Here is a 26,615-nt window from a genome sequence, read left to right on the forward strand (position 1 = left end):
TGCAAAAAAATAAATAAATAATAATAATAAAATTATATTGGAAAATTACTTCGGGCCTTTATGGCCCAATGGGTTTTACAAGATAATAGGGCCTCTTTGTTTACGCACGGACAAAAGCCCACTTGGATTGTATAATCGCTAATTTTGCCGATGCCTTGTCTTCTTCTACCCGTTCTATTAGGTGTAATCTCGACGATTCGAGTTTGTTCCAGAAACCGCTCGATTAATTTTCTGCGGGCCTATAATTAAGCTTGATTTCGCCCCAAGTTTACCAATTTCCGGATCAAGATTCTTACAGTTGTTTGATTGGATTCAGAATGGCGAAGGAAGGTCCTAATTGGGATGGTTTACTGAAATGGAGTCTCTCTCATGCTGATGGTACCAAGCCTTCTGGTAATATAAGGTACTATATTAGGGTTCTGTAGCTTTAGGATTGTTCTTAATTTGGGGTGTTTTGAATCGAAATTTTGGAGGGCTGGAGTAAACATGGAGTCTTCACTGAAAAATAGGTCGGATATGTTGCGCAAATAATTTTTTCTGTATTTTATTGAAACCCAGTCTTTAGTTCCTGGACAATATCTTAATGGGATTGTGTAAACAAGCCAGTACAGGAAATTGCTAATGATTCTTGAATTATTAGTTTATTAAACTATGTATTTTCGTTTTTCTTGGGCTTGACGAGTATGGATTTTGTGGAGAATGCTTATGAATTGTTGGTTATCTTGTGAGATTAGTGAGGAGGATAGAAGATGGTTTCTGGAGGCAATGCAAGCACAGACAGTTGATGTTGTTAAACGAATGAAGGAGATAACACTTGTTATGCAGACCCCGGAGCAGGTTTTGGAGTCTCAGGGAGTAACTTCTGAAGATATTGAAGGTTTGTTATCTTGTAAGAATAGGTTTCGGATTATTTTTTAGTTTGTTGTTCCTGAAAAGGCATGGCTTTTAAATTATTTTCGCATTCTTCCAGATATGCTGGATGAGCTACAAGAGCACGTAGAGTCTATCGATATGGCAAATGGTGAGTTTCATTGTTTTATCTTCTGGCTTTGGATTATTTGGAGCACGTGTTTTTAATTGGGACTATATAATCGGAAATAATTAATTGGAGCCCATGATAGAATATAGATATACTTCAAGCAAAATGTTAGTCTACTTATTGAGGCTCGGTACACGGAATGGCTAACAGGAAAGTTGGTTTTGTTGTTTTCTAGATCTTCATTCCATTGGTGGTCTGGTTCCTCTTCTTGCCTACCTGAAAAATTCCCATTCTAAAATCAGGTCCAAGGCTGCAGAAGTTGTTAGCACTATTGTGCAGAATAATCCAAAGAGTCAGCAGTTAGTCATGGAAGCTAATGGTCTCGAACCGCTTCTATTGTGTTTTAATTCAGATCCGGATGTTACAGTTCGTGCAAAAGCACTCGGTGCAATCACATGTAAGTGGAGTTTTTTTGTCTCATTTTGACGCTCCTTTGTAGGGCCTTCTGATGACTTGTTTTGGTCTTGTTGCATTTACATTTTCAGCTCTAATCATGCATAATAGGGATGGAGTTACTGCATTTCGGTTGGCTAATGGATATGCGACCCTTAAAGATGCGCTAAATACCGAGAATGTGAGATTTCAAAGGTTAGTACGTGAAGATTATAATCCTTTGTGTGTGATACAAATATAAGTAGGAGCGATTGGAATATGATTTCTTTACTCTTAATTTTTAGTTTTTCTCCACATCTCTTGATGTTTACAAGCTCTAAAAATGGGGCCAACTGCATTTTTTTAAATTTTTGTGCCAAGCTCAATGTCCTGACTGTCTGGTTGTATGTTAACCAACACAATATGGATAATCTGCAGGAAAGCACTTAACTTGATCCATTATCTAGTGCACGAGAATGAGGCGGACTTTGGTATTGTGGGTGAGCTTGGATTCCCGCGTATCTTTGTGCACTTGGCTTCAAGCGAGGATGCTGATGTTCGCGAAGCTGCACTTAGGGGCCTTCTCGACCTAGCTCAAGATAGGTCAGGCACGCCCAACGGTAGTCTAAATGAAGAGAACAATAAACTGAAGCAAATTCTACAAAAACGAGTTGAGGTTATCAGTGAGATGTGTGCTGAAGACCTTGCAGCTGCCAAAGAAGAAAGACTGCTCGTTGACTCCCTTTGGAACACGTGTTATAATGAGCCATCTTCTCTTCGTGAAAATGGGCTTCTTTTTCTCCCAGAAGAAGATGCACCTCCTCCTGATGTTGCCAGCCAGCATTTTCAACCCCCTCTCAGAGCTTGGGCTGCGAGTCGGAATCCGGATGCAAAACCAAGTACTACAAAGAATGAAGCTCCGTTATTGGTTGGTCCAGGGCCCCCAACTGACAATGCATCCTGATGTAGTTGTTGAGGTGGGAGACGGGAGATATGTTTCCACAAATATTAGTTTTTGTGATTTTTATCCGAAGCGCTAAAAGGTTTTTTGGTCCTAATCTCATCTTATCATTATCGGAAGCTGTTAATTCCTCTTTTCTGTCTTCGAGTCTTGATTTATATCTGTTTGCCTACACTAAGATAGTTTTTCACTGATGGATGCTTTACAGCTCATATCATGTTTTGTATCATGTAAGTTAATAAAATATTTCCGGTTTTTTTTAAAAGAGAAATATGCTCCATATTGCATAAAATTTTCTTGCGTAGTACAGTTCTTTTACAATGCTACACCACCAAGTCTCCAACTTCTATATATCATTCTCAATTTGGAGGGCAAAAGGTGATGGCATATCTTGAAGCTCTGCACCTGTTAAGGCTTGAAGAATCATCAAAGGTAACTAACTATAGGCCTTGGGGCAAATCGCCTTGAACAAATTGGAGAAAACCGTAGGCTTGCAAGTCTTGGGATTTGAATATTCCCCTGTGCAGCAGTACTTAGCGGATTGCATGGCCAAGCAAGCGCTCTTACACCCCATCACTCTGCCTCCCACCCTAACTTCTAAAGCCGAAGGACAGCATATGTTCAAATCGACGTCACACGATGCCACACCGCACCCAATCCCTCCTCCGACGGGCTTCATCAAAACAGGCATGTTGAATCCGTCGACTAAACTCACATCGTAGAAATGCAGGGGTGAAGCTGATGTACCTCATGTCATTTCCACTACAGTTGCATTCCGCGGCAGCGTAACGAGCATGAACAGTCTCCGGTGGCACATGACCCTTTCCCATTTTCGTCAAAGTCGCAGCACTGCCTCCCCCATATTCTGCCTGACCACTTCTCTGGCACATCAATGACCGCTTATTGGCCACTGTTAAGGAGAAAACCTCCATCTTGGGGGGTCTGCTGACCTGCGCTGCCGAGGATTAAGAAAATGGAGAAAAAAACTCAGCAGGAAATCGATACCGTACTCTCGCCGAGAAACAGAAACATGCAGAGGACAGCCGAGAAAAGAAATTTGAAAACCAGCATTATAATGGTTTGAGTATTATGCTAATGGTGATCTCACATCTGAAGCATATGTTGCCAAATTTGAAGCACACAGAGATTTTTATGTAGGCTACTTTCAGTTAGTAGCTAAGCAGCAATTTACATTTTTTTTTAATTTTTTTTCCTCTCTCACTTTTGCTTTCCACTTAAAGAACACAAGGGAATCTTAGCATTGCTTCCTACAGAGGATTAATACTTACATGAACATACTATATATATGTATATCGCGCTTTAAAACTTTAGCATGTTGCTATGAGGCAAATGAGCTATTCTTTCTCCTTGGGGCCGTCGGACGTTGCCTTGGTGCATATACCTGTGGCCAACATCGAATTTCTCAAGTTTCATTAATACTTGACCATTAGATGCTTGATTTTAAAATTAATTTTTTTTAAAAAAAATAACTAAAATAAATAGCCAAACATCAATACATTAAAGCATTTAACCCTAAAACGTATGTCAAGGAAATCACAAATTTAAAATAAAAATAATTAAGCATTATCAAAATAAATTATTTAACTTCTGAAGAGACTCCAAAATTATTTACAATCATTGATATCGATCAATATACATAGAAATAAGTATATTTAATAAAGAGATAAAATAAAATAAACAAATTCTATAATCATATATTAAATTAAGTTTTAACTAGTCATATCAAGCTTGGTTTGATTCGTATATATATATTTTTAATCTAAAGTACTTCCAATCAAACCAATTTTTTGGATTTGGTTGATTTTAAGAGCAAAAACTATACACTCAAATATTCACTACTAGACACTAGTACAATCGACCAAGGGAAAAATTAAAAGGAAGGGATTAGTTTACATTCCAAAAAGTATTAATGACACTCTATTTTATTTGTTTATTTTACAATTTGACAATATTATCCTTACATGTTCTTTATTAAGGTTTCAAACCATTTTAAAATTTAAGCACTTTCTTATGCACTCTCTTATTTTAACAAATATATACCTATTAGTTTATATGTAATAATTAATTAATCACTTTTTCTTTACATTAAATCATAAAGTTAATATTCAAACTAAAAGGAAAAAAAAAACTTTTATATCATATCCTCTTAAAATATTATCATGTTTTCTTAACATGGAGAATTTTTAAAGTTTTAAGCAATTGCAAAATATCAAAATTTAAATGAATTCTAGTAATATTGACATAATACAAATTTTTAAATATTTTTCATCAATTTATATCACTAGATATTTTATTAATCAAAATAATAATAATAGTCGAGTCTAATAAAAAAATATGTTGTGAATTTGTAGAAGTAGCTTCAATTATTTATTAAAAGATGTGTATAATACTGTGTAATCACTTGATTTTGTTGCTAAGTAAATACAATTAATTTAGTTTATTTCTAAGTAAGCAAATTAAGTAAATACTTTAAAAAAATAGAGACAAATAAATTTTTTTTTTTCATAAAAATATAATCAAAATATGAACAAAAGATATTTCTCCCTAGAACTTCATGTTATATCTTGTTCAATTTGTTTGTTCGTTTTTTTTTTAAATAATGAATTGAAATAAGTTGACTTATATCTTTTAAACGAATTACCGATACAATGAGAGAACCAAATCATATTATAAATATAATTTTAGTTAAACAAAAATTTGTGTGAGACGGTTTCACAGACTGTATTTTGTGAAATAGATATCTTATTTGGGTCATTCATGAAAAAGTATTACTTTTTTATGCTAAGAGTGTTACTTTTTATTGTGAATATCAGTAGGATTGACCCGTCTCACAGATAAAGATTCGTGAGACCGTCTTACAAGAGACCTACTCTATTAGTTAATAGTTGGCATTTAATCAATGTTTATATATTGAGTAGGTCTCATGTGAGATCGTCTCACGGATCATAATCTGTGAGACGGGTCAAGCCTACCTATATTCACAATAAAAAGTAATACTCTTAGCATAAAAAGTAATATTTTTTCATGGGTGACCCAAATAAGAGATCCGTCTTACAAATACGACTCGTGAGACCGTCTCATACAAGTTTTTGCCTTATATATTTTTTAAAATTTGAGATAGAATATGAATATATTTAAAAAAAATTGCACTTGAAGTGAAAATTTTATATTATTTAATTATATATATGGTAAAAATTATAAATGATTTAAACATAATAATTTTAATTGTTAAAACAAAAATATAAAAAAAATGTCAATCAAGATTTTATATATTTAAAAAATAAAAAAATAAGAACAATTTTGTCAAATAATATAATTTTAAAAAATAAAGTAAAGAGTGATTAGTATTTAGTACTTTTCGAGAGGAAATAACACTCGCAAAAGAATAAAGCACAAAAGCCGCATAAATCCACATTCGCTGTGATGCAGTTAAGTTTATTACTTTCTTGATTATTCGACCCCAAACCATCGACACTGAAGAAGGGACGGAAAGAATCTCCATAGTTATGATCAAGCTGGCAGCAAAAGCTTCGAGGGCTTTAAGGATCGGAAAAAGCGCCTCCTTTTTGCTTCCTAAGCCACCACCGATTTCACCTCAAGTAACGGCGGCGCTGCCGCACACCAGGCAATTTTCAAGTAAAAATAGCTTTCTTGTAGTCAACCCTGTCGCCGTAGAAATGATCAACTACGCTACTGCCCTTGCCCGGGATCAGAAGACAGGTTTCTGTTACAAGCTCATTTTGCATTAATCTTGCTTTCTTGATTTGAGAAGAACTGTGTTGAGACTGGAAGAGATTTTTTCCAAATGGGATTTGCAGAGGACTCATATGCTCGGGGATTACTGATTTTGGAACAGTGTGAGTCTGCTCAGAATGATGATTTCTCGAAGGGTTTGGTCGAGCTTGCTCGTTCTACTTTACTGTTTGAAAGGTTCTATGTTCTCCTAGATTGTTCTCTATATTTCCTGTTGTGTTATGAAACATTGGTATCACCTTTTTGAGAAAATCTTTTAAATTGAACCTGTCATGGAGTTGTTTGTTGATTATGGTTTATGGTTTCAGAGGGTCCAATGAGGCAGCCATTGAGAGACTTCGGAACATTCAATATTTGAGCTTGCCTTCTATTGCTATTAAGGGTAATTAATATCCTAAGATTGTGTATTTGATGGTGAAACTCGTGTTTTGAGTGAAATGGTTATATGTTTCTATGTTCCAGTTGCTGCAGCAGAAGCACTGGCAGGGATTTATCTGGAGTGTGATCGAGTAAGTCATTACCGATATGTCCACATTGCTTATCGGTTTTGGTTAACTGAAGTTGTGGCAGTGATCTCAAAACGAAATGCTCTATGTTGATACGAATTGTCCAGGCTGATGCTGCATCAGTGGCTGTAGATTTAACCTTGCAACTCCTGGAAACAATCAGACTAGAAATCAATGAAGGGAGTGGTTTCAAGGTTCTGGAAACTCGCTTGAAAGCAGTAAAAGGTTTAATTGAGCTTATAAATGGCAATCTTCACTCTGGTAAGCCTTAATGATTGACTAACCCTTCGGTTTTATATTTTTATGATTGACATTAAAGCATCTCTGCAGCGCAGTCGTTCTTTGAGGGAGTACAGGGAGAGAGCATTTTCATCAGTAAGGATTTTTCTTGAGAAGATGAGATGCAAGTCATGTTGTCTGTCGATATATTGATGTTTCTGTACAGGCAATGCTTGTCTGTCATTTGGTGAATACCTTCATGGCCTGCGGAGGTATTCAACTGCAAAAGAGTTGTACCTGAAAGTACTTCAGAAGACATCTGAGATCAAAGATTTTTCCGATCCAAACAACCTTGGAGCATGTAACATGACTTCAGAGGAAGTTGCAATTGCGGCTACTTGTGCTTTAGGACAGCTCGAGGCTCATATGGGGTATTGTAAAGAGTTCTATAGTTTTCCATCAAAATCTTATCTAGCTCCGATCTTCATGTCTTAATGTGAGCTTATCCTCTGTAGGAATTTTAATGACGCAGAGGAAATTCTGACTGTAGCTTTAAAGAAAATGGAAGATCGCTTGGGTATGCTATTTTCGTGGTTATCCTGAATGAGAGTATTCCTTATGTGCAAATTATATTGACATTATGGTGGCTTCACTAACCTACGTAGGGCCGAATCATCCCAAGGTAGGTGTCATTTTAACTTGCATCGCTCTCATGTATCAGCTTAAAGCAACAAAGGAGCGCTCAAGTTCTCTTTTAGTTCAAGAGGTCAGAGATTTTGCTTGAAGTTTCAAATTCAGAATGTCTGTTATTTTCATCATCATGATCTTGGTCACTCCACTTCATTAATAGTTAGTACCTAGAGCAGAAATAAAAGCCGAGCTGGGTGTACCTATATTGTGGAAAACTTAAAGCTGTGGGTTTTCCTAGTTCTGTTGTCTGAGCATAAGTTGGTCAACTATATTGCAGTTCTTGTTGTATATTTTCTTAAGCTTTCACTAAGTTGAGGATGCCTACTAGAATAGTGTTTTCCCAATGAGACAGATTCACTGATATGTTTTTTGCTAACATATTTACTGAAGCTTTCTGCAATATTGATGCTCTCCTTTTTGTTTTATAGGGTCTTTTTAGAAGGGCAATCGAACTGCTTAAAGCTCCTTCTTTGGAAGTTGATGGTGGAAAATAATTTTTCTGACCTTTTAAGTTTTCCCATTTTCGAGAGGTTGTGTGGCAAACTATATTGAACTCATCTTTTGAATGTGTAGGTGCCAGTGAAAATGTTGTTAGTAGAGATATAATTGCACTTGCTAGAGGTATGTATGCCTTAGCATACCATTTTTTGTTAAAATGTAAACATATTACACACAAGAATTTAAAACACACTCCAATTTTTTGAAGTCTTACAAGGACATCAAAACTGATCTCTATTAGCGACTACTTTTGAAAGTGTTTTCTGGTTTCCCTCCATGTTAAAAGAGGTATGATTTGGGTTTTTTCGAAGGTGGATATGCCCAAACACTTTGCGTACAGCAGACCAGAAAAGCAGAAGGGGAGAGATTGAAGAAATGGGCAGAATCTGCCTGGAGAAACCAGTGGATGTCACTTGGGGAGGCACTCGAACTGGCTGAATCTTCCCCTAAGGTGCCTGTAATAGATACACGCATATGCAGGGCCTTGTAGTTTCAATTTTGTCACAGAATTATCAGCGTTACTTTGTTTTTTTTTCAAGTATCTGTAACAGAATCCATATATCATCTGCTGTAGGGCCTTTAAATGCAGATATTTTGGTGTTTTATTTCTTTCTTTCGAGTATGAGATATTTGTATTGGCATGGAGCCAATTCTCTTTTGCTATTAGAACATACGTGCTAGTGCAATACAAAGGCATAGCGACGTTGCGTTTTGGCATCCAAACTTTTTGTTTGCTAGAAAAGATTCAGCATTTCATTATGCCATTCATTGAACCCCTCGGTTTTGAAGCTTTTCCATCTCCCTAAGACCTTCCTTGTTCCATTGACTGTTGGCTGTAGCGGGGTAGATGAGATCCTACCTATGTGGGTACTACCCTCACTTCATTTCAACGAGTAAGACCTTGCCACACATACAATTTCAAAGAAACAAGTGAGTCCTACGTATACATGCCTTAGAAGATGCTTTCAGTATAAACACTACTAAAAATAAAAAGATATGTCTGACCGTGAAAATCTAATGCAAATGAGCACAAAAATGACGATAAAATACATGGAAACCAAAAGCAATTTCGTTCTTATCAATATACGTGTTGGAAATGTGTTTATTCGAGCCTTAAATTTTTCAATGAGTTCGAATCAAAGATCGAAAAAATTTAAAAAAATTGTTTCGAGTTTGGGTCAAAATCAAAGCTCGGATCTGAGCTCCGCTTGCGATTGTATATTTTTTTTTTTCAATTTTCTCTTATCGTTGCCACTATCTCCCGAGAGTTCTTTGTTCGATTGATTATAATTTTCTTGTTAGTTTTATCTTTTGATTGTACAATTTCTTACAAAACTATTATTTATAAAATAAAACGAAATAAAATAAATAAAATGAAACTTCAAACATTAACATAATTATATTTGGCACAAAAATCAATATATATAAAATAATATTTTTATAATTTAATCTATGTACACGCATTGCGTGCCACTAATTTGCTAGTTTTCATGAAAAATATAGAAATATTATGGAATGGTGTTTTGGGGAAGAGTGAGTCTCATGTGAGACTGTCTCACGGGTCATAATCCGTGAGACGGGTCAACCCTATCCATATTCACAATAAAAAGTAATATTCTTAGCATAAAAATTAATACTTTTTCATGGGTGACCCAAATAAGGGATCCGTCTCACAAATATGACCCGTGAGACCGTCTCACACAAGTTTTTGTCTTTGGAGAAAAAGGGGTGCTTTAGAGAGAAAATAATTGTTTCAAGGTCGTAATATATCTGATTTTAAGACAATTTTCGAGATTTCCATAAATAAAATATATTATATTACAACTTGAAAAAATGGATCACAATATCATATTAAATGTAGATGGCACCCTTTCTAAAAGCTTGATCTTTTGAACACAATCGATTGAATGAATTAGATTTCAAATAACTTGTGATTCTGCTTCTTCCCTCTTCCTCTTTCTGATTATGTTCACCCTCGGCATCTTTAAAAGAGAGAGATCGACTCGATAATCGTAGCAGTTGTACCACTCCACCTTCAACACAGTTACAGGACTCAAAGAATTCCCACTGTGATGATCTTTAAACCATAGTTTCTCCATCATTTTCTGGCACCTAATCAGATCATCCTAGATCACCAAGAAAAATAGCAACTTAATATTACAAGTTCTCGAAAAATCTTGCTTAAGAGGCGTGATCTAATTTACCATGTGTTTTTGAGGGATCATTGTGTTCAAGGGAGTTATGGAGGCATTATTCTCATAAATGCATCTGACTGCAGACATGGCAATGACACTGGACCGGAACTCCAAAAATTTGTAATCTGTAAAAGTTATAAATGAACATAGGATTTATTTATTTTCATGTGTTCCTCGGACACAATCTTGGAGACTATAAAGTTATCTGATACTAATGTAATGAAAGAGGCAGCTTCAGCGGATTAAGGCACCTATAAGAGCATCAAGAAGAAACTGTGTAACGCGTGAAATCAATTCGTCGAGACGGGTTTTGTTCAAGGAATCGATACTGCAAATCATAAGTTCCATGCAAGAAAATGGGGTTGTGCAATCCATCCGCCAGGCTAAGGTTTTCAAGAGCGTCAGTTCCATTTGCTGAATCAAGCCTGGTGAGAAGGAATCTTGTTGCGAATTCTCCGTCTGCTATCATAAACAAACTTCTTCATTAGCATGGCTATAACAAGATTCACGTACGAAGAAGCAATAAGAAATGGAGTAATGACCTGGAATTCATGCAACGGGCAAGTGGTTGATTCATTGAGTTTAGAGGCGACCGACAAACACGCAGTCGAGAGAAGCTCAAACTTCCAAGATTTCCATCCCTGCAAGATTATTTGAATTGCGTAAACCAGTGACGAATTGGCGAATTTCGAAAAGAAAAACTAATATATATTTACTTGGCATTCACGAGTCATTGAAATGAACCGATCCAGATAATTGACAGCGTTGAAAACAGTGCCCGGAGAGAGATTCATCCGCCTTTGAGACTCCAAAAGATGAAACAAACCGTCAAAACCTTGTTATCATTCAGCATGCATGAATTTGAAGAAACCCCTAAATGATGTGATAAAAACTCACCTTAAGAAGCGAAGAAACGGCCGTGAACCTAGCAGTACTGATCAAAGAACTAGAGTTGAGCAGCTTCGAGTAGCCAATATCAGGCATGTAGCTCGACTCCTTTTCCAAGAAAATACCGACAACTTCTTCAAAATCTGGCTTGCTAGAATAGAAACACGCATTAACATGAACTGCATGGTTTTTCGCATGAAAATCATCTGCATCTTCTTGCGCAAGCAACGGATTCATCAGCCAAACTTCATTGCACAGAAGGCTTTCCATTCTTGGATAATCTTCTAAAAGATACAAACAGAACGAATTCTGAAGTTCAATATTAGGATAAAATGGAAGCCGAAAAAAAAGGATGCAGCAAACATGATTTGTGGGATATACACTTCAAGAATTTGAAGAAAGAGTGTGGGACGATGTACGTGGGTGGTTCTGACAAGTGAATATATAAGTGGTGGGTGGGGTGGGGGTGGGGGAGGTGGTTTGGGAATGGATGTGGGGGGCATGGTAGGGTACGGTGGGGGTGTAGATTCAAGATGTGGTTGTGTGATGGATATTGTAAAAAAGAGAGCACCACGTCCCTCATGAAACGGGGTAAATGCACACCAAATTTTAATATCATATATATGCACGAATTTTATATCTATTTATCTATATACTTATATACAATACTATACATACAATTTTATTGAGGCTGAAAAGTATAGATTAATTAAGTTCGGTGTTACAATACCATACACATTTTCCATAATATAATTACACAGCCAAAAATACATAAAAAAATGATTTTTTTTAAGTTCATTGAACTGCTCAATTTTAGGTTTTGATTCATTAAGTTTTTGAAATTTGGTTTTGATAATTGAACTTTCAATTTTCGACTATTTTAGTCTAATTTTATGCTTGATATTTGATAAGTCAGCATTTTCCCGTGACACGTCATCAAAATAGTCGAAAATTAAAATTTATTGTACTATAATCAAACTTTGAAAAGATAGGGAACCAAAATCCAAAAGTTCGCGAAAAAAGAAAAAAAAAACTATTTTCTCAAAAATATATTAGGTTTTCATAATACCCAATGTAAAAGCGTACAATATGCACACTGAAACTTCAATTTTTTGTATTTACGTACCGCTGGGATGGGTCCATTTTATGATTCACATAGCATTCATATTTAAATGCATCTGGATTTGTACTCAGACAAATAGGAATTCTTAAGACGAAAGATCGAACTAGGATAGCAAGGATTGATTATATAATTATAGATAAAATTCAATATTTTCCATTTTCTTCAACAATTTTTTACTGTCCGATCGTCATACAATTCAAAAGCTTCTCCATAGGCTTAAGAGCGAAAATGAAATTTGATCTCAGTAAAACATATTATTATCGCATTTAGCCTGGTTTTTTTTCCCTTTGCTCTCGATTTTAGGCAGACATATAAAAAATATATATCCGGTTTCATGTTCCAAAAATCGCAAAATAACTAATTTATCGTGTTTAATGGTTACATTTTAATGTGTAAAAAAGATGTTCCGACCTGTATATGTTGTTGCCAGCTAGAGACATTTGACTGCAGTAAACTAATGCGTGAGTGCACGAGGAATATCGCTGTTCATGTTCTGCGTTATTGCTCTTACCATTGCCCCATATCAATCAATTGGATTTAGATTTTTTAGGGCTAGCATTCAATCCACGCCTAAGATCACGTCAACATAACATTACATCAACCGTTGTATGTGTGGATTATTAAAATAATAATGACATATTAAGATAAAAAAAAAAGATACAACTGCCGACATTTGCAAGAATTGAATCAAAAGTCCGTATACAATCTCAAAGATGACTGACTGACTACTTATTAAAGTAATAATGACATATTAAGATAAAAAAAAGATACAACTGCCGACATTTGCAAGAGTTGAATCAAAAGTCCGTATACAATCTCAAAGATGACTGACTGACTACTTAGCATATATTCAATTACGTAATTTCCAACACATTACTCTATCTTAACGCGATACTAACTTTTAAAAGAGCACGATTTATGTGCCAAATACAATTTTTTTTCCAACATATGATCTCTGTTGTATCTACAACAAATAAATTATTTTACAAATAATAAATTTATTAAAATATCTAATTCAATATATACCAAGTCCGCCTCAAGCCACCAAAGTTGGAACTGATTTTAATCAAGACCTTTCAAAATAGATAGCAACTATGCTTTTTATATTAGATCGGAGCAGAGAAATCAAAATGAGCCGGCACAAACTGGACGATGATTTTAAACGTAATATATAATGATTGATATAAATAAACCTTAATTTCAAAGTGCTATGTTTATAAATATATATATCTAGAAAACATCAATTATATTGACTTTAACGGACTTTCATTTTCCTCCTACGCCACAAGTACCTACCTTGATTTTTGCTATAAAAAAAAGGGCGACAGGCCATTGGAGCTGGAAAAGGGTGATTTCTAATAAATAACTGGAAGAAATATGAAGTCTTAGAAACATAGATATGAATTGAAGCCGCAGTGATTTCACGCTTCCAAATCTCATACCAAATCAAGAAATCTAATTTCCTACAGACTCCACATCTGAAGACAATAACAAGAGATTTATTGAACACCTCCGTCTCATTATAGATACATGATACCGGCACTTGGTGATGCCCAATAATTACATTCAATCCTTAAAATCACTGGTGAACTGAAGCGCTCGCAAAAATTTACTTTGAGAGCATATTCAGATATCTGTCGGCAGAATCTGTCAATGAATTCATTGCAACTCGTAAGTGGAGAAACAAAACCCCATACGTCCGTCGTTGGTGGCTTTCAGTTCCAACTTCTGAAAAGGGCTGCAACGACATTCATCATAAACAAATATTGCTCATTATCTCAAGCATATACGCCCTCACTAAGCAAATATAACCAAGATTGGTCATCTGTGTAATGTATGGATATAACAGTTTATCGAGTGACTTTAAAGTACGACTACGAGCCAAATGAAGCTCACCTGCTATTAGGATCATAATAGAAGCCATCGATAGATCCATCACTACAAGAAAAGCAAACATAGTAAAAGCCAGCGATAGTCAATCCACAGTCACTCCCAACATTCACAAAGTATTGCTCTTTCCACCTCTGTTGAGCCAAATCAGAAGACAAAAATTACTATGAAATCCTTAAAACAACTGTTGCAAAGGATAGATGATGGGTTATTACCATAAATATGTGAGGATAGTTACTCAGGTCCAAAGATTTCCCACCATCAGCTTCTACTTGGCTCTGAAAATATTGGAAAAAGATCAAGAAAATACAAATACAAACCGAAGAAAAAGCTTCATAAACTCACGGATAAGGGTGAAAACGATGGAAACTTTGTCCAATGCTTTATGTCATCTTCTGCCCTGTTTGTATATGCAAAATGCACAAATATGCTTCAATCAATAATTTATACCATCTCCTGATTCTTTGAACAAAGTTGGTTTCTGGTGTACGAGGATAAGAATTAAAAGACATACGTTGCACCCCATTTTCCAGTGAAGAAAGTATAATTCTTGGTGTCGACAAGTTCCCCTTCCCAGAAAGTAACTACCTGACATCCAGACCAAACAGGATGAGAGAAAATGAATAGAGTTCAGCACTTTCAACTGGCTTATATATGTACAGTTGACAGCCTCAAAAAATGTAGTCCTACGAGCTTCCATTATATGTTGATCAGAAATTGTATCACTCAGTCTTCCGATTTATAGGCATGGATAGCCAATAATGCAATTATAAGTTGATAATTTGACCAGGAGACTCTGATCAAAGTGATCAATCCAGATTAAACAATTATAATCAAGGAAAGTGCACAATATAATGTGCGTGAGAACTGATTTCCAGCAGTTCATAATCTTGGATATTGCTATCATATAGATATAAACCACGGCTAATCAAGAGGTTTATACAATGAATCAGCTGCCTCAAGTGAGAGATTCACAGTAATATGACCTTTATAATAGATGCTTTAAGAGTTAACTTCTTACCGGTGTGTCTGCCATAGGAACATTTAGAGCCTCCATTGTGCCACATAAATACCCATGCTCAAGATCACAACCTTGGATTCGCACATTTACTCTCCATGCTTCATCTTTCTGAAGACTTGAAACATTTTGGGTCCCTGAGAAAGACTGTGACAACCATGGTTGAGTAAACAATACCAAGCACACCCATGAACAATGGATGCAATGACACACTACCCAAAAGATATTTTCTCATTTATATAGTTCACTTTGTATAACTGGGAGAAACATATTAACCTAATATCATCCAAGTACCCTAATTCTCAACTCAAGCAATGCGGGCTTTGTCTCATCCCAAAAACATTGTCCCAAGGTCAAGATTATCACAGTAGAAACATAAAATTCAACTTGTCTATATTTTATTATGTGAGCACAAGTAGAACGAATAAATACGGCTATTACACAAAATTGTATCAATCATTAGTCCATGAATCAGCTTCTTCTATCAAGTTTGAGAAACATGCATCTAGAAGCCATTCGAATTACAATAACCAATGTGCCGAGTTCTCCAATCTAACGAGATGGGTTGATGTTAAACATAATACATGCTTAAGCAATGTCCAGTAAATGTAACGGATTTGTGAATAAACACAACAAAACATTCCGAGAAAGCTACATATGTGCGGTCCGCAGTTAACTGATAATCGCAAATAGAAGACTGCCTCTGCCAAATTGACGGGCAAAAAAGCTAAAAACTTCTCCGCGAGCAAGATTAAAAGTTATGGGTGTAGAAATACCTGCCCAACACTTAAAAGAGAACAAGGCGGAGGTAAAGTATTCCCTGAAGTTCCACCTTCACAATAAAAAGTAAAAATAAATACCAGTTACAAGTAAAAGACAGCTAGATCAATTCCCAATTTGCATTAAAGAAGCAAATCCAGATAACATCAGCACAAAATACGCGTAGAGATAAAGCTAGGAAATTTCAATCAAATAGAAAATACTTAAAGGTGTTTTTTATTTATCTTCAATGATTCCTCCCTAAAACAACATATTTCAATTCTCATGCTTCAGAAAATTACAGGAAGAATATAGAAAACCAAGGCAAGATCACCCGATTAATTGCGAAAATTCAAATAAAGAACCCGCATTTCAATTCAGGAATCAAATAAGCACCTCAACAACAAAAAAATGCTACAGGAAAAAGTAATACATAGTCAAGATAAGAAGAAAAATCAAATACCTGAGACTTGGGAAGGAGAAGAAGTATCGACTACTCGCACCGGCATTTTCAACTCTGCTCGAATTTGTAAATTTCGCGAAACTCAGTTTCCGCCGGACTTCCGCTTCGAATTGGATTGCGGTGGGGGCTTTACAATTGTACACAAATAAGCGTGTTTTACTGGTTTAACCGGGAAATCGTCATGACAAAACGACTTTAGCTCAACTCACCAAATATATGGAATAAAATTTTAGACCAGGTCTAGTGTGAGATGGTCTTACAAATCTTTATCTGTGAGACGAAAGTAATATTTTTCATGAATGACCCAAATAAGAGATCCGTCTCAAAAAATATGACTCGTGAAACCGTCTCACACAAATTTTTATCAAAATTTTATTGGTACTAACTATTAATGCACAAGCCGCAAGCGTGTGCGATGTTTGTTTACACGGTTTTTTAAAAAAAAAATTAATTTTTTTTATAATAAAAATAATATTATAATTGTAAAAATTAAGGATTAAGACACCAAATTTGTCAATATTATCTAAATTCTTAACAATATAACATATATTCTAAAATACTTATTTGCATTATTTCACAATTTCATGTCCTTTTGTTTATTAAGAAATGTCTTTCCTCTCCATAACACAATTCTGAATGTACAAAGTTTTTTTTTTTTTTTGGTTGAATAGTATGTACAAAGTTGATGAAAGTACAAAATAGATGAGTAACATGTAGAGTTTCAAAACTGTACACTATCTAGCAGCACCTAAACTAGGCGAAGTGGAAACAGTGGCAAAACTTGTATGCAGCATTTCGTTAGCCAGAAGTGCGCTTGTACTGGTTTGCTCGAACGAAGAAGATGCATATGCATCCAAATAATCTTCAAATCCTTTCTCAATATCAGTACTAGAACCCGCAGGCGCACTCAATATCTCCGGCATCTCGGCCTCGCCTTCCAAATAACTCACAATCTGCCTCGTACTGGGTCGCGCTGCTTGCTCGTTACTTGAACATAATAGCCCCAATTTCAGCACCATTAGAACGTCATGTACATTAAAATCACCCATTCTTCTTCTGTCCACCACATCAAGAATTTTTCCTTCTTTCCATTTACTCCACACATAATCAACCAGGAGTAAAAATTCATCAGCCCCAGGTTCCGATTCTATCGGCCTCCGTCCACACACGATTTCAAACAATAGAGTGCCATATGCAAATATATCAGAGCTTGCCGTGGCTCTCCCAGTTCTTGACAGCTCTGGTGCAAGGTATCCCAACGTGCCAACAACTCTGGTTGTGCCTGGATTCGAGCCATGATCGAATAGTTTAGCCAGCCCGAAATCTCCAAGCCTGGCATTCATTTCACTGTCTAGCAGCACGTTACTGGCCTTAACATCCCTGTGTATCACCACCTGTTCGTAGCCTTCGTGCAAGTATAATAGCCCGGAAGCAATGCCTTTGATGATCTTTAATCTTTGTTCCCAAGTCAGTACCCGTTTAGGATGACCGAACAAGAACTTATCTAAGCTCCCATTCGGCATAAAATCATAGACAAGGAGAAGATCACGACCGCGTCTGCACCATCCAAGGAGCTGGACTATATTTCTATGGCGAAGTCTGCCGATGCTGGATATTTCGGATATAAACTCACGCACTCCTTGTTTTGATTCATGGGAAATGCGCTTTACAGCAACTTGGGTTGTGGGATTACGCAGAGTCCCTCTGTAAACCTGACCAAATCCTCCAAAGCCAAGTAGCTCACTGTCCTTGAAACCTTTGGTCGCTTTCTCGAGCTCTTGGTACTTGTACCTATGTGGACCAATTTCAAGCTCCCATGATTCTATCACCTCAGCGTTCTTGATCTTATACATCAAGAAAATAGCCATAAAGATTGAAGCCAGTATAAAAATGGCAGCTGCCACCGTGGCAAATGCTACAATTCGGCCTATTGGTTTCTTCTTCATTGCTGGAAGAGAAGGGAGAGAAGCCAAATCCAAACTTTTTGCTTCTCCATTTATTTTGAAGCTCCAACCCAAGAGATAATGGGAACTTGCTAGCAAACCAGTTGAAGCAGAGAATCCAACATACATATATTCTTCAAGAATTGGAGACAGATCCAACTGAGAAGAAAAAAGAGGAAGCTGAGGTTTGTACGAAGATGGCGAAAGAGTTACATTGATGACATACGTCCTCGAATCATACTCAATCCAAGCAACTACTGGCGTCCCACCCTTGAGGTTCAGATCGTTTTTCACAGAATTATCACCAAAAAATGCAGCTGCGGCAGATTTATTGGACACCAAGCTGTTTATATCAATGCCGACGTGGTTATCATTAATGTCTCCGAACTCGAAATCTTGAACCGTGTCGAACTCAACAGCAAAAACATGGTTGGAGAAGTTCCCAACGTCGCTCGAGTTCATCAGGCCGAGGTACTGGCTAGGAAGAGCCGTCACTAGTTCCTTCGAAGGCGCGATAGTGAACGCCATTCCATGGCCACCGAGTTTCGTGTACTCGGGATGAATTGAAAACACAAAGCAGGTGGAGAAGGAGAAGCCGGTTCCATTGACAGAGTTCTTGAACCGAAGTTGTGTGGGGAAAAAGGCGTGTCCGATCACTCTACTGGATTCATTGGTCAGCTGAAGGAGGCCATTCTCATGAATCCGTGACACCCCGTTTAAGCTGATGTTCATCTTCGGATCATTGAATCCATTATACATGAATTCATCATTCTGAGACGAAGCTGGGATCGCCAAGAAAGTGAAAGAGAAAAGGAGTATTATGGTAAACAACGCCATTGAATCATGTATCCCACGCAGGAATCTGGGGCTATTTAACAAAAGTTGACCCAGCAATCTTCTCAACTGGGTGGGGTCGAAGGTTTCCTTGTATTTTCCAGAAAGTCGACTGATTTAATATTTAAACATCCATTCTTATCTATGCAAGCAAAGGAAAGTCCGATTGTTTTGACAATATGAGGTTAGGTGGTTCGCTAAATGATTTAAATATTTTTTCTTTTTTCTATTTTTCTTTAAGTTAAATGGCTCTATAGATTTAATGTATATATAAAAAAAATTGTAATTTAATTGAGAAAAATTATTAAATGTTATTTTGGTGAATTTTATACGTTATATGCATTTGATGTATTAAAAATAAAAAATGGACATTATTTTTTTCAAACTTACACAATATTTTGAAAAAATAAATTTTAAGCCCTTTTTTATATAATGACTAGTTTGTATCTTAAATAATTTAAAAATCAGAAAAAAAAAATAGAATTTATACAAAGGTATTAAGATGATAACAAAATGATTAATCTTTATATATTAATGTCCGTGGATGTCGGATGATGACGATCGAGTGGACTTAGTTTTATTACGGTGGAGGTTTTTATGCTTTGTTTTTTTCTATTATTTTTTCCAAATGGTATTTCAACCTATTTTTAGTATTTTAGAGATGCAAAAAAAATTAATTTACATAAAATGCATTTTTATTAAGAATTTCAAGAGTTTAACGATGACTGGTCAATAAATCTATTACTGTTAATAAGACGAGAGCCACAATTAATTATTGCTTTTTGGCGATACTTTATATATATAAATATAATTCCAGCATTTTCCTCTATACAATTGAATAAAAAAACACCCTAAAAACTACTTATGCAAGATAATTTTCAAAATTAATTAAACATGATGTAGTAATCATAGCAGTACCCCTTGGCCCTTTCTCCATTTAAAGTACCTCGACCCCCATTTTTCTCTTTAAAGCTAAATTTAATATACCCAATAAAAATATATATTATGGAATATTTAATATGTTTTCTCTTTAAAGCTAAATTTAATATAAATTAGTAAATAGAAATTTAATAAAAAGTTGTAAAATAATTTACAATATATTTAATTAAATACTTAAGATGTTTTAAGCACACGTGTATACATCTTGTTGTTAAGATACTGAACAAAGTGGCTTTGACTTTGACCATTTTTTAATAGTCCTTCCGAATTTCGAAGAGACGCCTACTTATCGTTTTTTTTAAATAATTTAATTGTAACCATATAATTTGATTTGTTTTGAGTTTTAATCCTATAACTTATCTAATATTGATTTCATACAATAAGTTGGATTTCATTTCGTTCGAATTTTATTTTTTTACTTGGATGACTAAATCTATCGAATATAATTTATTAGACACCGATTTCATTTTACATCACACATGTATAGATAATAAAGATCATATTATTTATTAGAATTAATCTAATAAAAAGACAAGAGAAAATAAAATCAATACTTCAAAATGAGATGAAAACAATTTGTCATTTTCCTTTTATTTTTGTTTTTATATATTTTAATATGTAAAATATATGTTTTATTCTTGTCACATGATTTACGCATGAGAGTATCAGTGTCAAATGAGAACATCATGTGAATTTAGTAAAGAAAAACTAAAAAAAAATTCAACTGCTTGATGAAAAGCAAACTTTGATAAGTTAAGAACTAAACAAAAAAACATACTCGCCTAAAATTACAATTTTTTTTTAAAAAAAAAAAACAATGAGTGATGTGCTAAGTTTTTTGAAAATGATGTTCTAGTTGGTGCATAAATAAATCCTAAATATTTTTTGCTATATGTAACTTGAAAATTAAACTGATTTTGGTTCAATTTTTTCTCCAAAAGGCTGAACAAATTAGAGGTGTATTCAAAATGTGATATTTAACGAGTGGCGCCATTGCATGCTCAGGCGCAGTATGAGCTCATTTTCAAACAATTGGGCTCAGGTCTATTTCTAAACAGTGGGTCTGCCAATGAATATAAGCAGGTGAAGCGAAGATTGTCCACCTAGGTAGGAGATTCAACTTAAGTAAATTTAAATACAAATTAATATTTCATTTGACTCGATTTAGTTATGCTTTTGTGTATATAATTTTGGTCTTTTATTTATTTCAAGACAGCACAAATATAAATAACTATAGTAAACATAATAGATATTAATAATAGTTTTAAATATTTAAACACAAGAATTCTGAAAAATATTGTTTTTTAAAGCTTAAATGCATAAATAAATTCTATATAAAAAAAATAGAGTATTGCCATATATTTATGTTTATCACAACTAAATAATTAAATTATATAAAGAATAGATTATATTGTTTTATAGTTGTGTTTAGTATATTTAAACTTAATATAAATAATTATTTAAGAATTTTATAAAATTTTATTTAATCTATTTCGAGCTGAAGATGAACTACGAAGTGTGAGAATGAACTAATGAAGATGAGCTAATGAACGTAAGCATGCGCCAAATATCGATTTTTCTACTTAGGCCATCTCCAACCCATAAATCTATTTTGTGCAGTTTCTGCATCAAAATAGTGCAGTTTCTGCACCAAATATAACATTCATCTCCAACCCATTTACTTCAAATCTTACATTAAAAAGTATATTCCTAGAATATTCCGTTTGTTTACTATTTATTTATAAATTTAATAATATAATTATAATTAATGTTAATATTAGTTATTAAATGTATAATTTTTAAATTTAGTGATATAACTATAATTACATTTTATACTTATTGATGATTTAGTTTGTTTATCTTTTATTATAATTACATATTCTCGAATCCGATTTTTCAAATTATTGATGATTTAGTTTGTTTATCCTTTATTATATTTTTATTTAAATTATTTGAATTCGAATTTATATTTTTATTTTAACTGTGTACTTGAATATTTAAATATTATTCAATAAATTTGTGTGTTATATGTTTAATTATAAAATTATTTAAAAATATATTTATAAATTTATATAATTAAATATTTTAATTTTTATTATTAAATATCTAATTTTTAAAATAATAAAAAAAATTATTTAAATATATATAATTATTAAATTAATATAATAATAATATCATATTATTAGATAAATAATATTTATAATTCTTAAATATTTATAATAAAAAAAAACAAGAAAATTTTTTTTTTTTTAATAGACGCAGGGGGAATGGGAGATAGCGCACCTCCATTGGAGCTTCTCCCCTGCGCAGGGTTGGAGATGCCCTTAAAGGGTTTGGGTAGGGTAACATGTTCTGTAGAACAATATCTGCTAGCTAGTAAACTTCTATGTGTTGGTTTTGTTAAAAAAATGTAAATTTTTTATTTATTTATAACTATATACTAATTAAATTTAAATTTTAAAATATCATAATTTCAGGTATAGTTTAGGATTAAGTTTAAAAGGGTTGTCGGGGTTCTGAGCCATTTAGGTCATAGCAAACTTGACCTAGCTTTAATCCCAAAAATGATTAACATCCTTAGGATGTGATGTACTTTATTGATTTAAAGCAATATATTCCAAAATTATTATTTAAATTATTCTCATATGTTTGTATATCCAGAGATTTTTCGAATTTCAAATCCCTTAATTATAATTTTTAACTCATGTCTATGCCATTCAGGGTTCGTTCGATCCTGGGTGTGAGGCAGTGCCCACACCCCATATGAATGGTTGGGATACCACTTCATGGGAAAAAAAAATTTAAAAAAAAGTCAGAAAAAATTCCGGTCCTTGGATGTACCCCTGCAGGCACTGCTTGCTGGGTATGATGGAATAATTCATCATTCTGATACTAAAGTCATTGAAATTAATTATTAAAATTATTTTATGACATCTAATTCCAAGAACCCAATGCAGCCTTAATTTGAATACATAGATCTTATACTACCATTATAGCTTGAGTTCTTGTTATCATAAACATATTGTCCTCGTTAAGTTATATGAAAACATAACCTTCATGAAAGCATGTCCGTGACTCATTAATTGCAATTTTGGTTCGCTCCTTCTTTGACTGCTCTGCTCCAGGCAGAATTGTTGGAAATGTCTTTGGTTCAACAATAAAGACTTGAGAGTTTTTGGGAGTTTCTTGAGCAAAATCATAAAAAAAATATTTGTCTCACAAAATTTACATCTACAAAATCCACTCGCCTAAAAAATCGTTTCATAAATGAAGCCCAGTCTACGAGAAAAAGATCCAATTTCCCAAAATGAGCCGCAGGGAGATAATACTTCTGTACTTGGATTCGATAGAACAAAATGGCAAGTGGCAACATACCTTGCCAAAATTCACAATTCTGCTAAAATTGCGACAAGCAAATCTCTCATGGTTTAGTTCAGCTAACTCAACTCTCTTCACACTTTCTTGCTCTTTCACAAGCTCGTCACCACCGTATTCGACGAGTTTCACATGTGCGTCATCTTCTGGTTGGCTGAAATCAGGATGTCGCTCCTTTGAATTTATAAGCCTTTTCCAAACATTTTCCATAACGGTTTGTGCACCGGATTTGGCAGCACCACATTTTCAAGAAATTCCAACTAATTCTTACATTCTTGCCATTCCATGTTAATTATCATTTCTTGTTCAGGATGGAACATCGAATGGCACAGAACATGACCAAATCCATCAGCAAATATCCTCAACCGATGCTTTTTATATAATACAAATGAAAAGTTTTTTAAAATGCTTCATATTAATTACACACAATTGAACAAACCAATGCTATATCATACCCCATTTTCATACCTATATATGCAACTCAACCCAACCAAGAGCTCTGCAATGGCAGCTTCCGTCTTCACCTTATCCGAAAAATGTAATGTCTGCAACAAAAGCACGCCGGGCTTCGGATCGAATCTCATCTTCTCGAAACTTCTTTCCATTTCCCACTTCACAGTATAGTGAGCCATGGGTGAGAGCCACCTTAACATCTCTGTCATGGCATCCCTCCACCCCTCGGCCAGCAATGTGTCGTCCTCCGCCGATTTCATTTTCTTGCTTAGCTTTGTTCTTACAATAGCTTTCAGATTTTCAGGCAGCATTTGGTATAAGGACTCGCGATCGATGTGGTCCACCGGTTCTTTTGAATTCAAGTATTTTTCTGCCAAAAGAATCACATTTGCGTATCGCGATGCGAGTCCTGAACCGCCCAGAGTGAGAGGCCCTGCAGAATGGAATGCATTGTTGTTTCTTGAAAACATTTCTTCAGATATAAAGCCATCATCGTTTTCTTTCAAGAAAAGGGTCGATCTTTGGCTGTGAAACCGTAAAAGAGTCGGCTTTGAGGGCTTTGCGATCGGACCCGAATGAGAAAGAAACTGATCTTTGATTGAAAACGAGGGAAGATGAGGAACATACGGCCCGAAAACGACAGATATTCTCACAAACACTATGCATACAATTCTTGCCATTATGCTTACACTTTTATCAAACGTCTCGCACCACAGCGAGGCCTCTCTGAAATGGCTAACCATCTTCCGCTGATTCTCGAGTTTCTCATTGAAAAGATCAAAATTCGCCTTCTGCAACTGCATCTGCCTGCTTTTCCATTGCTTCATCTTCCTCTCAGAGACCTCCATCTGCATCAAACCATCCAATGCCGCGTGCAAACATGACGTGGCCGAGATTAATCTCTCCAATTTATGCAACTTCTTCTCATTCACCCTCGATCCATATTCCAGTTTCCCCACATCAATTATCCCCCATTTCAAATCCGTGTAAACCAGATCAAACCGATTAAGCCCGAAATTGTTACACCTCTTTCCAAGCCGGGACACAGCCGAGGCAGCACGATCAAGATCCTCCACCATCTCCGCGCACGCCAGGCTCATGAGAAACCCTTCATCCCTGGAATTCAAGAAAGTAACCCCTTCGGATTTCATGATATCCTTTCTCAGCCTATAAATCTCTTCGTCGGAGAGGGATCTGTAAAGGGACACCAATCTTGACATGATTTTCGCTGTTTCAAAGCAGAGTATACCCAAACGGGAGGATCTCTTCCTGAGCTGGGGGGCGGCATTGTCCCCGCCGCCACCGCCAATCAGAGAGGAGATATCTTGGAGCCAACCCCTGTTCTTGAATCCCATAATTGATTATGGGAGTATTCGAACAAAGATGAAGATGAAGATGAAAATGATTGAAAGCTTAGAAGATTTTCATGATGAGATACAGGGTTGACGAGATGTTAGTATAAGGGTAGTACCTTCACACCATATTTAAGGGTTTAATTTTGATTTGGACATGTGGGGTCTACATAAATTTATGGACCCCACATATCCAAATCAATTTTGGGCCCTTGGATCTAGTATTAAGGTACTACCCTCGTGCTAGCATGAAATAATCCGAGATACAGATGGGGAATTTACTTCTATTTTTATGATCGAAAATGGAGATGGGGGTGTGATTAGGTGTCGTTGTAGATCGAAGGTTTGACCATCACATCACAGTTATTATTGAATTTCAATATTATTGTTATCATATCACTGTCAAATCTATAGCACATACTCCCTCTTATCTAAAAGGGTCCCACGATCGTAATTGATAGTTAAAACTAAAATTTGTTTGGTTGATTGGGTGTTCGAAACTTAAAATTAAAATCTCAAGTTCGAATAACTCATGATCATTTTTTATTTGAGTCTATATGCAGTTTTCTACATAATATATTTGGTGTGTATAGTTTTCATGTCACTTTCAAATCATGAGTATAAGTGCATTTAAGGTCTTGATTGATAATCTTCAATATTACATTTAGACTCTTTTTTTTCGATTTTCCCAAATTATTTACATTTTTTTTCACTTTTAATTATTTTTCATAAAAATGTTGACGTGACCACAAATAAATAAGCAGTATCTGATGTACGTCAGTAATTTTTGGTTCTACACCATCATTTTCTAGTGTCACATCCTCATTTTTCGACGACACATCTCCTATCCAATGAAATAAAACTAAAATTGACAATAATTACTTGAAAATATCCATTTTACGTAGTATGTCTATTATTATTATTATTATTATTATTATTATTTTGGTTGTTTTAAATTCATTTCCCATCGTCAAGGTTTGCTAGATGACATGAATTATTAATACATTGGACGGCTATAATTGAGACGACACTTTTTGTGTATTTTCTTGCAGAAAATTAGGTGATCAAGATTTGATATCACGTGCACATAAGAAATATTTCCATAACAAATTAAACAAATATATCTCTTTAATTTCATGCTTGTACCCACCATGCTAAATATTTGATATCATGTGCACATAAGAAATTTTTCCATAAAAAAATGAAACAAATATATCTGTTTAATTTCATGTTTGTAAGTACCATTATATTTAGCAATGAACATTGACTTGTCGCAACAATCGTGGCTATATGCACATTTTGCACGTATCCTTATTAAATATAT

At 34.9% G+C, this 26,615-nt stretch overlaps 6 protein-coding genes and 1 pseudogene across 7 annotated transcripts; 2 read left to right on the forward strand and 5 right to left on the reverse strand.

Moving 5' to 3' along the window:
* Positions 1–155: 155 nt before the first annotated feature.
* Positions 156–2,643, forward strand: LOC140826183 (hsp70 nucleotide exchange factor FES1-like). The gene is made up of 6 exons (XM_073188354.1): positions 156–403; positions 735–877; positions 971–1,021; positions 1,215–1,436; positions 1,525–1,627; positions 1,850–2,643. Exons 1-6 carry the CDS (start codon positions 318–320, stop codon positions 2,373–2,375), a joined length of 1,131 nt encoding a protein of 376 aa, XP_073044455.1. The 5' UTR covers positions 156–317; the 3' UTR covers positions 2,376–2,643.
* An 88-nt stretch (positions 2,644–2,731) lies between these two features.
* Positions 2,732–3,674, reverse strand: LOC140826184 (thaumatin-like protein; annotated as a pseudogene).
* Positions 3,675–5,782: 2,108 nt separating this feature from the next.
* On the forward strand, positions 5,783–8,664 carry LOC140826185 (uncharacterized). 2 transcript variants are annotated; one of them, XM_073188355.1, is made up of 12 exons: positions 5,783–6,113; positions 6,212–6,323; positions 6,455–6,528; positions 6,609–6,655; positions 6,760–6,913; positions 6,983–7,027; positions 7,098–7,302; positions 7,387–7,448; positions 7,537–7,637; positions 7,990–8,044; positions 8,135–8,182; positions 8,371–8,664. In XM_073188355.1, exons 1-12 carry the CDS (start codon positions 5,900–5,902, stop codon positions 8,547–8,549), a joined length of 1,296 nt encoding a protein of 431 aa, XP_073044456.1. In that variant the 5' UTR covers positions 5,783–5,899; the 3' UTR covers positions 8,550–8,664. The 2 variants fall into 2 exon arrangements, with proteins under 2 accessions (XP_073044456.1, XP_073044457.1); XM_073188356.1 differs by having other exon boundaries at positions 8,346–8,478.
* Positions 8,665–9,854: 1,190 nt separating this feature from the next.
* LOC140826187 (putative cyclin-D7-1) lies at positions 9,855–11,545 on the reverse strand. Its single transcript, XM_073188359.1, has 6 exons — positions 11,152–11,545; positions 10,971–11,060; positions 10,797–10,895; positions 10,506–10,713; positions 10,264–10,379; positions 9,855–10,185 (listed from the first exon to the last, which is right to left on the reverse strand). Exons 1-6 carry the CDS (start codon positions 11,410–11,412, stop codon positions 9,979–9,981), a joined length of 981 nt encoding a protein of 326 aa, XP_073044460.1. The 5' UTR covers positions 11,413–11,545; the 3' UTR covers positions 9,855–9,978.
* Positions 11,546–13,604: 2,059 nt separating this feature from the next.
* On the reverse strand, positions 13,605–16,563 carry LOC140826188 (uncharacterized). The gene is made up of 8 exons (XM_073188360.1): positions 16,396–16,563; positions 15,950–16,005; positions 15,177–15,320; positions 14,670–14,743; positions 14,501–14,555; positions 14,371–14,433; positions 14,162–14,289; positions 13,605–14,003 (listed from the first exon to the last, which is right to left on the reverse strand). The coding sequence occupies exons 1-8, from the start codon at positions 16,439–16,441 to the stop codon at positions 13,925–13,927; spliced, it is 645 nt and encodes a 214-aa protein (XP_073044461.1). The 5' UTR covers positions 16,442–16,563; the 3' UTR covers positions 13,605–13,924.
* Positions 16,564–17,015: 452 nt separating this feature from the next.
* LOC140826186 (L-type lectin-domain containing receptor kinase S.4-like) lies at positions 17,016–19,196 on the reverse strand. Its single transcript, XM_073188357.1, has one exon. It carries the CDS (start codon positions 19,173–19,175, stop codon positions 17,130–17,132), a length of 2,046 nt encoding a protein of 681 aa, XP_073044458.1. The 5' UTR covers positions 19,176–19,196; the 3' UTR covers positions 17,016–17,129.
* A 4,739-nt stretch (positions 19,197–23,935) lies between these two features.
* On the reverse strand, positions 23,936–25,294 carry LOC140826725 (protein PSK SIMULATOR 1-like). Its single transcript, XM_073189226.1, has one exon. It carries the CDS (start codon positions 25,292–25,294, stop codon positions 23,936–23,938), a length of 1,359 nt encoding a protein of 452 aa, XP_073045327.1.
* Positions 25,295–26,615: the final 1,321 nt, after the last annotated feature.

Source organism: Primulina eburnea, chromosome 3 (genome assembly GCF_022965805.1).
Source record: "Primulina eburnea isolate SZY01 chromosome 3, ASM2296580v1, whole genome shotgun sequence".
NCBI lineage: Eukaryota > Viridiplantae > Streptophyta > Magnoliopsida > Lamiales > Gesneriaceae > Primulina > Primulina eburnea.